The sequence below is a fragment of the Hyperolius riggenbachi genome, chromosome 11 (genome assembly GCF_040937935.1).
Source record: "Hyperolius riggenbachi isolate aHypRig1 chromosome 11, aHypRig1.pri, whole genome shotgun sequence".
Taxonomy (NCBI): domain Eukaryota; kingdom Metazoa; phylum Chordata; class Amphibia; order Anura; family Hyperoliidae; genus Hyperolius; species Hyperolius riggenbachi.
This window is the reverse complement of record NC_090656.1, coordinates 212,557,734-212,571,202: the sequence shown is the minus strand read 5'-3', so window position 1 is coordinate 212,571,202 and position 13,469 is coordinate 212,557,734. Positions and strand designations below refer to the sequence as shown.

The following is a 13,469-nucleotide window of genomic DNA, read 5'->3' as shown; positions in this document are numbered from 1 at the left end:
CCCTTTTTTACTGTAAAGCTACGTACAGACATGCGATAACGATCGTTCGTAAGCAACGACGAACGATCAATTAAGGAGAGAAATGAAAAGGTCGTTAGTAAAGAGGTGTTGAAAGTGGCAAACGATCAGATCGTTTCCGAATGAACGATGCGGAAGTGACGAACGTATGATGCAGCGCATCTATTATGCTAAACGTTATTCAGATCAATGAACCCGGAACGAACGTCATTGTTAATGGCCAGTAGGAAAGAGGAAGTTGCGTACAGATCTATATATATATATATATATATATATATATATATATATATATATATATATATATATATATATATATACACGTACACACAGAGAGAGAGAGATATAGATAGATATATCTCTATCTATGTCAACATATATCTATATACATATATCTATATACATCTCTCTGTCTCTCTCTCTCTGTCTGCGCATGTACGGTACTTAACGAACGATCGTTTTTGTAACGATCAGCATACACACGTACTTTTGCTAACGATCGTCGTTACAAAAAATCCGCCAGGACGGATTTCCAGTTTGCAACGACTTCAGTCGCTGATCGCTACCCTTAACGATCGTTAGCGGTTATTTTGTAACGATCGTCGTTATAAACGATCGTTAGTCGTTCGTTACCAACGACTTTAGTCGCATGTCTGTATGCCCCTTTACCCTTGCTGATCTTCCTGGCATCAGTCACATGTGAATCACACACCTGAAACAAGCATGCAGCTAATCCATTTAGATTTTGGTCAGAAACATCTGATCTGCATGCTTGTTCAGGATCTATGTCTAAAAGTGGCCATACATCTTTTGACTTGGCGGCCGATCGACCTTCCGATTCGATAATTGTATCAGATTAAAATCGGTGCCGCCAAGTGCAGTGGGCGGCACAGGACAGGTAATGTATAAATGCACACATGGAGGTATATTTGTACACTAGGGTGAAGTGGATGCGGCAGACTCAGACGTTTCCCGAGATAATTTACGCAAGAACGCCTGAGTGGCTGTCAGCAGCTTGTATAGCGTGGACAAGAAGTCGTAACGTAAAGGGAACCCAAATGGAGAAGAATATGGGGGCTGACATATTTATTTCCTTTTAAACAATATCAGTTGCCTGGCAGTCCTGCTGATCTATTTGGCTGCGGTAGTGTCTAAATCACACCACAAACAAGCATGCAGCTAATCTTGTCAGATCTGACAATAATGTCAGAAACACCTGATCTGCTGCATGCTTGTTCAGGGTCTATGACTAAAAGTATTAGAGGCAGAGGATCAGCAAGACAGCCAGGCAACTGGTATTGTGTGAAAGGAAAGAAACATGGCAGTCTCCATATACCTCTCACCTCGGGTACACTTTAAGGTGACTATTAAAAATTAAATTTCCCACCAACGGAGGGGAAATTGAAAATCAATCCGATTAGACCAAAAGTATCATTCCGAAATTCGGATCGACAGAACGATCGTTCGCTGTTAACTGGTACCATTAACAGTACCTGATCTTATCGATTGTATGGTTAAAGGATAACCGAGGTGACATGTGACCCGAGGGTCACACTGAAGTCACTTCCTGTCTGAGTCAGGACTGAGTCAGCCACTTACATACCTGATATTTAACTCTTTCAGGCAAAGAAAGAAAAAAAGGAGCACATCCTAGTTATTTGTGTGCTTGGCACTGTACATACACATGTCTATCTCATCATGTCACATGTCACTTTTGCATCTTTAATCATTCAGAAGACATTCTCTTAAGTCCCATTTCCATGCTGCAGATTCTCGGATCGCTCTGCTCCGCACAACCAGCACGCAATGGAATCTGTTCCATTGCCAAGCATTGATTACTGTGCAGCCATGGTGCATGGGTCTATGTAGCCGCATCGCACTGCGTACAGTGGAAACGGGCACTAACTGTCAGTGTGAACTGGACTTAATAGATCTCTATTTTCCTACACTCCTAGTGTCCCGCCCACCTCTTTTATTATGATTCTTTATTTATATAGCACGGACATCTTCCATAGCGTTCTCTTATCATTTATCTCCAGGATGGAAAAAAAGAATCCGGGGGGGGGGGGGGGCTTGAATCGCGGCACAGAATCCCTCTTTATGCGCAGAAGTGCCTTCTTCAGAAGTGACCCTTTTTTTCTGGGTGATAGAAAACTATTTTCTGCCGAATTTTTGGAATTCCTTCTCAGGCATGTGCCGACAGCTATACTGGTGACACGCCAAGCCCTGGGCTGGCGGAAGGGGGAGAGTGCCTCCTAGAGGCTGTGCTCTGTGGCTGCAGGAAGAATATGTGAATAGCAAGAATGTTTTCACGATGACAGTATTTATGTCTTTCCTAGTTATGAATTACGAAGCCTTGATCTCCTGCGTTTTCGAGATTCACAAATTCAGATTTTATCAGGATCGGGGAAGCATTCCGATGAGGCGCGGAGGCGGTGTCAAGGCTCAACGCGCAGGAACATCATTCCCAACTTGTTTACGTTTTCAGGGGAGCGTTTAACTGAAAAAAGGGCTGTTATTACAAAAAGATTTTTTTTTTTCTTTTTTGTCATTCTTCTAGTATGAGACCGCGCCGGTGGTTCCGTCGTCTTCACTGCTCGTCCCAATACCGCACGCCATTACTGCCGAGGACTCGATAGTACACGTCGGCCCTATATCTTGCAACATGATCGGTACACGATCAATGCATGCGACCAATTTTGGACCGAAACTGGTAGCATTGCGTATCGGGCATGCTCTTGGCGGCACCGATTTTTATCTGATTCGATTATAGTAATTGCCTGATGTATGGCCACCTCAAATCCCACACCTGAAACCTGAAGCATGCAGCTAATCCTGTCAGATTTGTTATAGACATCTGATCTGCTGCATGCTTGTTCAGGGTCTATGGCTGAAAGTATTAGAGGAAGAGGATCAGTAGGACAGCCAGGCAATGTGCATTATTTAAAAGGAAACAAACATGGCAGCCTCCATATCCCTCTCACCTCGGGTTCCCTTTAAAGTGTACCCGAACCAAAGCTTGGGTATAAAATAACATATGGTACCTACGAAAAAGCCGGGAAATTTGGGCACAGGGTGAAGCCCAAAAATGGCTCACCCTGCTCCTGCAAAACTCCCGGAAGCGTTAATTACTATTCCCTTTCCAGGCCGCAGTGGACTCAGGAGTAAGATGTAAATTGGCTGCCAGCTATTGTTGGCGGCCCACATTACACTGTTTTATCATAATTCGGGCTCAGTTTCATGGTGGCGCCGACATTACTGATTGTGCACTGCTAGAGCCGTAATTCCTATGGCGGCGCTTGGTGCGCCCAAATTTCCAAACAAATTGCAAAACGATTGGTGTGTTGTTCATCTATATTTATGACAATTTTATAATGAAATTGAAATTTCCCTTTAAGTGTGCTTTAAATGTAATAAAATTAAGTTCTGATCAACAAGACTTCTCAGGAGTCGCTCCAACACTATGGAACTCCCTACCTCCACCCATTAGGGCAACCCCCTCCTTCAACACCTTCAAGAAGGTCCTCAAAACTCACTTTTCACTCTGGCCTACTACCCCTCAGAAGTGCTCTAAACCTGCAGCTGAACTCTGGTCCCCTACCTTTTGTGTCCTTACCTCTCCCTCTGTAAGCCTTTGGGCAGGGTCCTCCTCCTTTTGTGTACTACCTGATCATGCACCTCCATTACTGTACACCCATGCTAGGCATCTGAGTGAACCTAACTTGCCTAATCTCCATGCTCCATCCAGTGACTGACTAAGCATTACCTTGTACTCATACTGTGCTGCATGATCTGGTCTTTCTTGTATTCCTGTATTGTCATATTGCTGTATGTCACCCCTAAATATTGTCTGTAACCTAAACAAATGTCCAGTGCTGCGTAATATGTTGGCGCTTTATAAATACAATAAATAATAATAATAACAACACAGGATACTGGAAGGACTGATTTTAGCTATATTTTAACCCCGCACCAGAACTGTGCAGCACCGCAGCACGCAGTTGCAGATCTTGTTTCAGGGGGGCAGATTGGCGACAGACTGGGGCCCATGGCAGCTGCTATGACTGCTATGGTAGTTCCTATCCCTCCTGCTGTATATGATACAGGATGGGACTGGCCTGGGGGGAATCTGAGCATCAACAAAGAAAGACCTCTGGATTATCTCAGACAAGCTGATCCTTACTAGACTGAATCTTCTTCCTCCACCGCTGGGATTTGCTGGAGGATCCGGATGGATGGTTGCTTGCCCGGTTCAGAGCTGAAAGGAAGCAAGAAAGAGAAGTTCAGATTAACAATAAAAACACCAGCCTCGGCAATCTACAAAACACATCCCATGTATTATCTCACCTGACTTATTAACTCACAATTTATCTCTCCTTTGCAGACTTAAAAGACAACCGAAGTGAAAGGGATACGGAGGCTGCCATATTTATTACCTGTTAACCTCCTTGCCGGTTATCCCGAACTCAGTTCGGGGTAACCTGCGCAGGAGGATTTCTCAGGCCCCGCTGGGCCGATTTGCATAATTTTTTTTTTTGTTACAAGCAGCTAGCACTTTGCTAGCTGCTTGTAACTTCCGATCGCCGCCGCTCACCGCCGCTCCGCCGCAATCCGCCGCGCCGAGTCGCTCCCCCCCGCCCCAGACCCCAGGCAGCGTTGAGGGGCGGATCGGGATTCCCTATGACGTCCCGACGACGTCATCCCGCCCGGTCGCCATGGCGACCGAGGAAGCCCTGCAGGAAATCCCATTCTGAACGGGATTTCCTGCATACTCTGATCGCCGAAGGCGATCGGAGTGGGTGGGGGGATGCCGCCGCTCAGCGGCTATCTTGTAGCGAGCCCTAGGCTCGCTACATGATTTAAAAAAAAAAACCAAAAAAAAAAAACCTCCTGCGCTGCCTCCTTGCTGGAGGAATTGAACCGGCAAGGAGGTTAAACAATACCAGTTACCTGGCAGCTCTGCTTATCTATTTGGCTGCAGAAGTGTCTGAATAACACCAAAAACAAGCATGCAGCTTATCTTGTCAGATCTGACAATAATGTCAGAAACACCTGATCTGCTGCATGCTTGTTCAGGGGCTATGGCTAAAAGGATTAGAGGCAGAGGATCAGCAGGACAGCCAGGCAACTGGTATTGGTATTAAAATGAAATAAATATGACAGCCTCCATATCCCTCTCTTTACAGCACACCTAAAGTGAGAAGAATATGGAGGCTGTCATTTTTATTCAAACAATACCAGTTGCCTGGCAGCCCTGCTGATCTCTTCGGCATCAGTCGGCACCCTTGTGGAACCGAGGGACAGAAGAGGACGGGAAGCCGCTGGATCCTAAGGTAAGTACACCCAGGGGATTCTTTTTATAGATCCTCTTTAAAGAGAACTTGTACTGGAAAAAAGGGCCCCTGGGGGTACTTACCTCGGGAGGGGGAAGCCTGTGGATCTGATTCAGGCTTCCCCCGTCCTGCTCCATCCCGCGGTGGTCTCTCTAGGCCGTCCGAACAGCGGCCATGTAAATATTCACCTTCCCTGGTTCCAGAGCAGGCGCAGTAGCGGCTCGGCTATGTAAATATTTACCTTCCCCGGGCCCCAGTGCAGTAGTGGCTCTCGGCTCGGATCAGGCGGAACTAGCCGATCCCAGTCAGGTCCTGCGCAGGAGAGCAGATCCGACTGGGATCGGCTGTTTCTGCCTGATCTAAGCCAAGAGCAGCTACTGTGCCTGGAGCCGGGGAAGGCAAATATTGCAGGCGCTACTGCACCTGCGCCACAATCTGACAGTTTGTCGGCTGTGGCTTCGGGGGGGCCTAGAGAGACCACCATGGAGCTGAGGAGGACTGGGGGAAGCCTCAATCGGATCCAGAGGCTTCTCCCTCCTGAAGTAAGTACCCCCCCAGGGGCCCTTTTTTTTCAGTACAAGTTCTCTTTTAGGTATACCTGATATATTTAAACTTTCTCAGCCATTCTAGCTGAACTTGTGAACTAAGAATTCATGATACCTCTGGGTCAATCCTAATCCAGGTCTGTGAGCAGGGAGTAAACAAGGATGCTTATCTTAGCTAACAGCCTTTAACCCCATTTAGATGGTCTGTGTGAATTAAGGCATCTTAATGACATGTATTTATGCTTGAAAAGAATATCTGTTTTCCCTTTTTGATGTTGCATGTATATAAGCTGTCTGTACCACCAGCCTGCAAACTAACAGGATATAAACCCGACGAAGGCTGCAAGGCCGAAAGCTTGCTTATTTTTATTCATTTTTAGTTAGCCAATAAATGGTATCATCCTGATTTAAAACTTCTTGATATATTTAACACAGAAAGCAGAAGCTGTTCATAACAGAGCAACGGTTCTGTTATACTGGATTGAGCCAGCAGAGGCCAGCACTGACCTATGAAATAAGGTCGCCAGCTCTTCTGAATAGAAGCTATGACTGCCGTGTGATCACTATATACACACAGTACTTACGGTAGGTTTATTCAGTACGACGTTGAGCGATGCTACAGTAGTGCGCAGGCTGCTGTGACACATGGCAGTACACTGCTTTACAGCATGTGATTTAGAGCTTACTGAATATTTGGGTGCTGAACACGATGAAAATGCACATTTGCTCTTTACTAAGTGATATCCATGATTATATAGCCTAAAGGTGGCCGCACACCACACAATGATTGGTTGTTCCGAAAAATCTAAAGCTGTTTTTGATTGAGCTATCCCAGTGATAGGCAAACTTGGCTCTCCAGCTATTTAGGAACTACAAGTCCCACAATGCATTTCAGGAGTCTGACAGCCACAGTTATGATTCATAAAGGCAAATGCATTGTGGGACTTGTAGTTCCTTAACAATCGGAGAGACAAGTTTGCAGATCACTGAGATATCCGATCGAGTTTCCTGGGATTTTTTTTTTTTTTTTTGAGATTGGACATGTTGGAAAATTCAAACCAATGTTATCAAGAATTGTATGGTATGTGATGGATTGGGAAATTGTATTCAACTAGAAAAATTTGTATGTAACTATTTAGCACATTTTTCTGTTGATTTTTTATTTCACAGTTTATGATTTTTTTTTATCCCGAAATTGCAAATTTAAATCATGTAGCGAGCCCTGGGCTCGCTACATGATAGACGCGGTGCAGCGGCAACCCCTCACCAGCTTCGATCGCCTCCGGGATTTCCTGGAGGGCTTCCCCCGTCGCCATTGGGAGTCCCAATCCACCTCTCAGCGCTGCCTGGCACTGATTGGCCGGGCAGCGCACGGGTCTGGGGGGGCGGCGCGGCGAGCGGCGGATAATCGGTGCGGAGCGGCGGCGATCGGAGGGCACACGCAGCTAGCAAAGTGCTAGCTGCGTGTTGCAAAAAAAAAAAAAAAGCAAATTGGCCCAGCAGGGCCTGAGAAATCCTCCTGCGCGCCAGGAAGGTTAAAGAGAAATTCTGACCAAGAATTGAGAAATCTATTCCTTTTCACAAACAGACCATCAGGGGGCGCTGTATGGCTGATATTGTGGTGAAACCCCTCCCACAAGAAACAAGAAAAGTACATACTCTTGGCAGTTTCCTGTCTGTGAATCTTGCTGCATTGTGGGAAATAGCTGTTTACAGCTGCTTCCAACTGCCAAAAAAACATGCAGCAGCTACATCACCTGCCAACAGTAAAAATGTCACCATGTGATAAATGCGAGAATGTAAATCATGGATTTAAAAGATATGACAATGGGCAAACACTGACTAAATCATTTATACATAATTATTGTAAAAATGAAGTACTTTTTCTATTACATTATTTTCACTGGAGTTCCTCTTTAAAGGACCACTATTGCAAAAAAAAGTAGGCAGTTAAAATCTGACAGAACCGACAAGTTTTGGGCCAGTCCATCTCCTCATGGGGGATTTTCATCAGCATTTGATGCATCTGCAGCCAGGTTGTAGCATCAATCTCAGCCAGATTTAATCATTATGATTGACTCAGCCTCATATTGATGCCACACATCAACATATGGGCAGCTTTAGATTGCGGTTATTGCTGCAGATCATCACAGTTATACACATACTGCTTAGACATATGTAACCACGCTGTGTAGTCCCCTTTGATGAGGACACATGGAAATGCTGCAATAAGCAGCACGTCACTCACCATCTATGGCTTTGGAGGGCTGTATAGAGTCGCCCCTGGAGTCTCTCTGCGTCTCAGGGGATTGGCTGTGTGCGGACTCTCTCTCCTTTTTCCGCGAAGACACCCTTCTGCGGTGACTTTTGCCACGGTTCTCCTCTGACTTATAATCTATGTCTGAGCTGGAAGATAATATATAGAGTTAATAAAGACACTACAGAGAAAGCTAGATCAATATGCAGCAGTATAAAACTTCGTGCACATGCTAGACAGTTGTCGGCTGAGGCGGCCTCTGCAGAGAATCTAGCATGTGTACCATGGCCCCCGATCCCCTCCTATATGTTGGCGAGCAATCAACTTGGTGGTTTGTTTCAGCCAATGTCAGTGCCAGTACCATAAGGCAGGGGTCCCCAACCTTTTTAAGCCCGGGGCCCACTATCCCAACCAAACTTTTCTCTGGGGCCCCCCAGGGGGGGGGGGTGGCGTAGTTAGTGGCGGTGCCAGCCCCCCCTCTTTTCCCTGATTTTGAGTGTAGTATATAGGTAAGTAGGTATTGCACCCAGTATAGGTAGCTAACACAGTTGCCCCTGTATAAGGACTATAGTTGCCTCAGTATAGTTAGTTAGTATAGTTACCCCAATATAGTTAGTATAGTTACCCCAGTATAGCAAGTACAGTTAGCCCAGTATAGCAAGTACAGTTAGCCCAGTATAGCAAGTATAGTTACCCCAGTATAGCAAGTATAGTTAGCCTAGTATAGCAAGTACAGTTACCCCAGTATAGCAAGTATAGTTAGCCTAGTATAGCAAGTACAGTTAGCCCAGTACAGTTAGCCCAGTGTAGCCAGTAATTACCCCAGTATAGCTTCCCCAGTGTAGCTAGCAGAGGTGCCCTCTCTCCCCCCCCCCCCCCCCCCCCCCCCCCGCGGCCGCCGCTCCTGTTACCTTATGAGCGGGCGTCCGCTTTCTTCCTTATATTCCTCCAGCCTCTTCGCAGCATGTCGTATTACAACAGCGCTTCATGCGCGGCTGCTGTAAGGAAGGGAAGGAGGCGGGGTAGCAGCTTCCTGTAGCGGCGATACGCATCACTGTTACCATGGGAACCGCTGTCCCGGCTCCCTTGGCTCCTTACAGCAGCCGCGCAGGAAGCGCTGCTGTAATACGACATGCTGCGAAGAGGAGAGCCGCGGCTGGAGGAATATAAGGAAGGAAGCGGCCGCCCGCTCATAAGGTAACAGGAGCGGCGGCCGCGGGGGGAGAGGGAGAAGCCGCAGCCCCCCAGAAATCTTCCCAAGGACCCCCAGGGGGCCGCGGCCCCCAGGTTGGGGACCCATGCCATAAGGCACTGTAGGCACGAGGCTACAGGCGCCTGGTGATGGAAAGGTGGCTCACTCCACTCCCCAAGTCCCTCCCTCCCTCCTTCCCTATGCAGAGTCCCAAGCGAAGTGCAAATGAGAGGTTACTCACCCTGCTCTCTGCATTCCACTGACCAGATCTCACTTCAGTCAGGGGCACCTCTAGCTTCCATATAATTGGGGTGAACTCTAGCTACTTAATACCAAGGTTAGCTCTGGCTGTAACGGGCAAGGGAAGTAAGAGAGAAGTGACAGCTGGTACAGCCAGCACACTTGTGGTGCGGTTCAGCAGGAGTTTGTAGGATTATGGAGGTGCGAAGTGTAAGGTGCCAGGCTATCTGTGCCTATAGGCTCCTGTGAGGTAAATCCGGGTCTGGGCCAAGGGCATCTTTCTATTACTTACCCTGCCCGTTCTGTGCTGCTTTAATATACAGTAAACATTGTGCTGTGGGGGAGCCCCTCCCAACTGACTCCTCCTTTTTTGTGTTCTGTAACCTCAAAGGTCTTATCTCTGGTACAGCAGAGGATACTCTTTAAACAAAAGCTAATACTCAGAGGTGAATCTAGCAGTGCATTCTCTGCAAAGGCATAAATTATGGTCAGGCAGAGAGAGAGTGAGTGAGCATTAAAGGATACCCGAAGTGACATGTGACATGATGAGATAGACATGGGTATGTACAGTGCCTAGCACACCAATAACTAGGCTTGGTTCCTTTTTTTTCTTTCTCTGCCTGAGGCTGGGTGCACATAAAGCACGAAAGGTTGCACTTCTGTAATGTGCAGGGTTTTTTTGTGTGTGTTTTTAATGTGTTTTTAGGCTGGTTTCACAGTGGGACGTTAAAGTCCCACGTTACAGCAGCCAGTAACGCAGCCTAACTCACAGCACTGTAAAATCAATGTGCTGGTTCACAGTGCACACGTTGCGTTACATAGTAACGCAGCACGTTTAAACAAAGTGCTGCATGCTGTACGTTATACTGAGCTAAGCCACGTTAGACTGTTTGCACATGCTCAGTAATGTTGGAGGAGGAGGTCTCCCCTCCTCCTCTGCGGCCAGCCACATGGCTAATTAATATTCACTGCACTGTGGTGACTCCTGGTGGTACTGTAGTATTGTCCGGATCATGAACGAATCGTTCATTTGATCCGGATCTTTTTTGTGAGTCGAATCATCCGGATCATCACAATGAAAGATTCGGTTCACAGTGGATGTCTGTCTGGAAGAAACAGGAACATACAGAATGTACAGTGCAGGGAAAGTCCTGTCCTGCTAGTCCTTTCACCCCCAGTCTGCTTCCCTAGTAAAATGATTCAAATGGTTCGGTTCAAAGATCCGGATCTTTTTAATGATCCGATTCAAATGATCCGAATCCTTAAAAAGATCCGGACTTCCTATCACTAACCTGGAGTAGCTGCTTTGAGAGCTGCATAACGCGGCTCAATCTGACGTCCAACTTCAACACCACCATACGTTGCGTTAGGGGCACGTTATGCGACCATAACTTCCCCTAAAACGTTGGTGGGAAAGTAGCCTTACTGCGTTTCTGTTTTTTCCCCAGATGTGTTTTTCAAGCGTTTTGCGTGCATTTTTCTGCGTTTGTGTTTAGCATATAAAAAATGCATATGCGTTTTTCAATTGTATTTTATGTTAATCACTAGCGAGACAACAAGAAGCGAAAATACATCACAAAACAAAAAAATAATATATAAAAAATAAAGCATATAAAAATGCATGGAAAAGGCATGAAAACGCAAACCATTGCGTACCCATTAACTTTGATTACGTGAGGTTTTGATGTGTTTTTGAATATTATGCAACAAAACCTGCGTTTTAAAAAACGCATAGGAATTGCATATGCATTTTTTATACACCTTTTTTTTTCCTGCGGCCCATAGATTTCTATTAGCGGCACAAACGCAGTGTTTTTCACAATGCTTGCGTTTCTGCTAAATGTGCACCTAGCCTGAAAAAGTTAAACATCAGGTATGTAAGTGGCAGTTCCTGTCTGAGTCAGGACTGGGTCAGACTACAGTGTGAACCTCACTTATAAGAAATAAGTGTAAAACACTTTCCTAGCAGAAAATGGCTTCTGAGAGCAGGAAAGAGGTAAAAGGGGTCAATAGTTCATAGATTTTAGCTCTGGCATATGTCAATGAATGTGTCATTGAGCAAAAACAATAAAACAGTAAAAACGTAGATTTAAGAAGTAGATTTAGTCTAGTGACACACCAGGACGTTGCGTTTAGGGGACGTTATAGGGCACATAACGTGCCCCTAACTCAACTCCTGGTGCTCTCTGGTGTGGACGTCGGAGTGAGCCGCGTTGTGCAGCTCACTCTGGCGTCCGTGATGCCGTGATGCGTACTCTTGGACGCATGCGGCATCATGTGGTCCCGCCCGGCCAATCGCCGCACAGAGCGGCGCTCCAGGAAGTAAACACTGCACGTCACTGAGTGCAGTGAATATTAATTAGCCATGTGCCCGGCCGCTCTCCCCTCCTCCCCAACATGACTGAGCATGTGCAAACAGTCTAACGCGGCTTAGCCGCCTAGAACGCACAGCATGCAGCACTTTGCTGCGTTACAATGTAACGCAACGTGGGCAGTGTGAACAGCCCCCTTGTGTTACATTGCCGTGCGTTGGGGGAGCGTTACAGGCTGCACTAATGTGCGCCTGTAACGTCCCTGTGTGCAAGAAGCGTTAAATTTAAAATAAAACTGTGAAATATCTTAAAAAGTCATTTTTTTAGGAGAAGGAGGAGAGATACAATTGTTTATTTCAACTCGGGTGTCCTTTAAATTGAAGATACTGTACATGTATCGGGATATAATGCGATACTGTCCTATTTCTATATAACGATAAGATATAGTCACCTGCTGTCCTCGCTCAGCACCATGACACGGTACGCCGTCAGGTTATTTTCCACCGCCTCTTCCTCCGGTCCGATCCTGACCGACTTCCACTCCGCGGAGACAGACGAGTTCCTTCTTTTGGACGCACCAAACACAGAGTCACTCCTGGACTTCTTAGGAGAGGTTGGCTCATCTGTTAATAATTAAAAAAATTCTGATTTATATATATATATTTTTCTAACTCATTTTTATTGGAAAGATTACATCATAAAAAAGGTTACGGTACATATACCTAACACAGGTCCAGAGCAGGATCATCCACCAGGCAAGCTAGGCAGGAGCTTGGAGCCTGGTGGGTGTCAAGGGGCCCATTCTGCCACCTTCTCTGACCTCTCCACTTCAGTTTACTAAAAGGACCACAAGGGGGTCCTTGCCTAGGGCCCCGTTACATCTTAATCCATCTCTGCAAAAGTCTCAAGATCATACATTGATCAAGGCATACATTATAAAAATGTGGCATTATTAAATATTTAAATAAATTCAACATCCATGGTGCTTCATAATGATTAAATTACAGACAATATATACACTAGAGTTGGGCCGAACGGTTCGCCTGCGAACGGTTCCATGCGAACTTCAGTGGTTCGTGTTCGCGTCCCGCAGGCGAACCTTTGCGGAAGTTCGGTTCGCCCCATAATGCACATGGAGGGTCAACTTTGACCCTCTACATCACAGTCAGCAGGCCCAGTGTAGCCAATTAGGCTACACTAGCCCCTGGAGCCCCACCCCCCCCTTATATAAGGCAGGCAGCGGCGGCCATTACGGTCACTCGTGTGCTGCCTGCGTTAGTGAGAGTAGGGCGAGCTGCTGCAGACTGTCTCTCAGGGAAAGATTAGTTAGGCTTAACTTGTTCCCGTCTGGCTGCATACCTGTTCTGTGAACCCACCACTGCATACCTGTGCTGTGAACCCACCACTGCATACCTGTGCTGTGAACCCACCACTGCATACCTGTGCTGTGAACCCACCACTGCATACCTGTGCTGTGAACCCACCACTGCATACCTGTGCTGTGAACCCACCACTGCATACCTGTTCAGTGAACCTGCCACTGCATACCTGTTCTGTTCAGTGGACCCGCCACTG

The 13,469-nt window shown here is 46.4% G+C and overlaps 1 protein-coding gene across 10 annotated transcripts in view; it reads right to left on the bottom strand.

Moving 5' to 3' along the window:
* The window catches only part of MICAL2 (microtubule associated monooxygenase, calponin and LIM domain containing 2), a 367,727-nt gene that overhangs the window by 54,069 nt on the left and 300,189 nt on the right, over positions 1-13,469 (bottom strand). For all 10 annotated transcript variants that reach the window (XM_068261193.1, XM_068261192.1, XM_068261195.1 and 7 more), the window contains 3 exons: positions 12,346-12,517; positions 8,142-8,299; positions 4,199-4,273 (listed from right to left, as the gene is read on the bottom strand). In XM_068261193.1, coding sequence (XP_068117294.1) covers positions 4,199-4,273; positions 8,142-8,299; positions 12,346-12,517 — 405 coding nt within the window. The remainder of the gene's footprint in view (positions 1-4,198; positions 4,274-8,141; positions 8,300-12,345; positions 12,518-13,469) is intronic.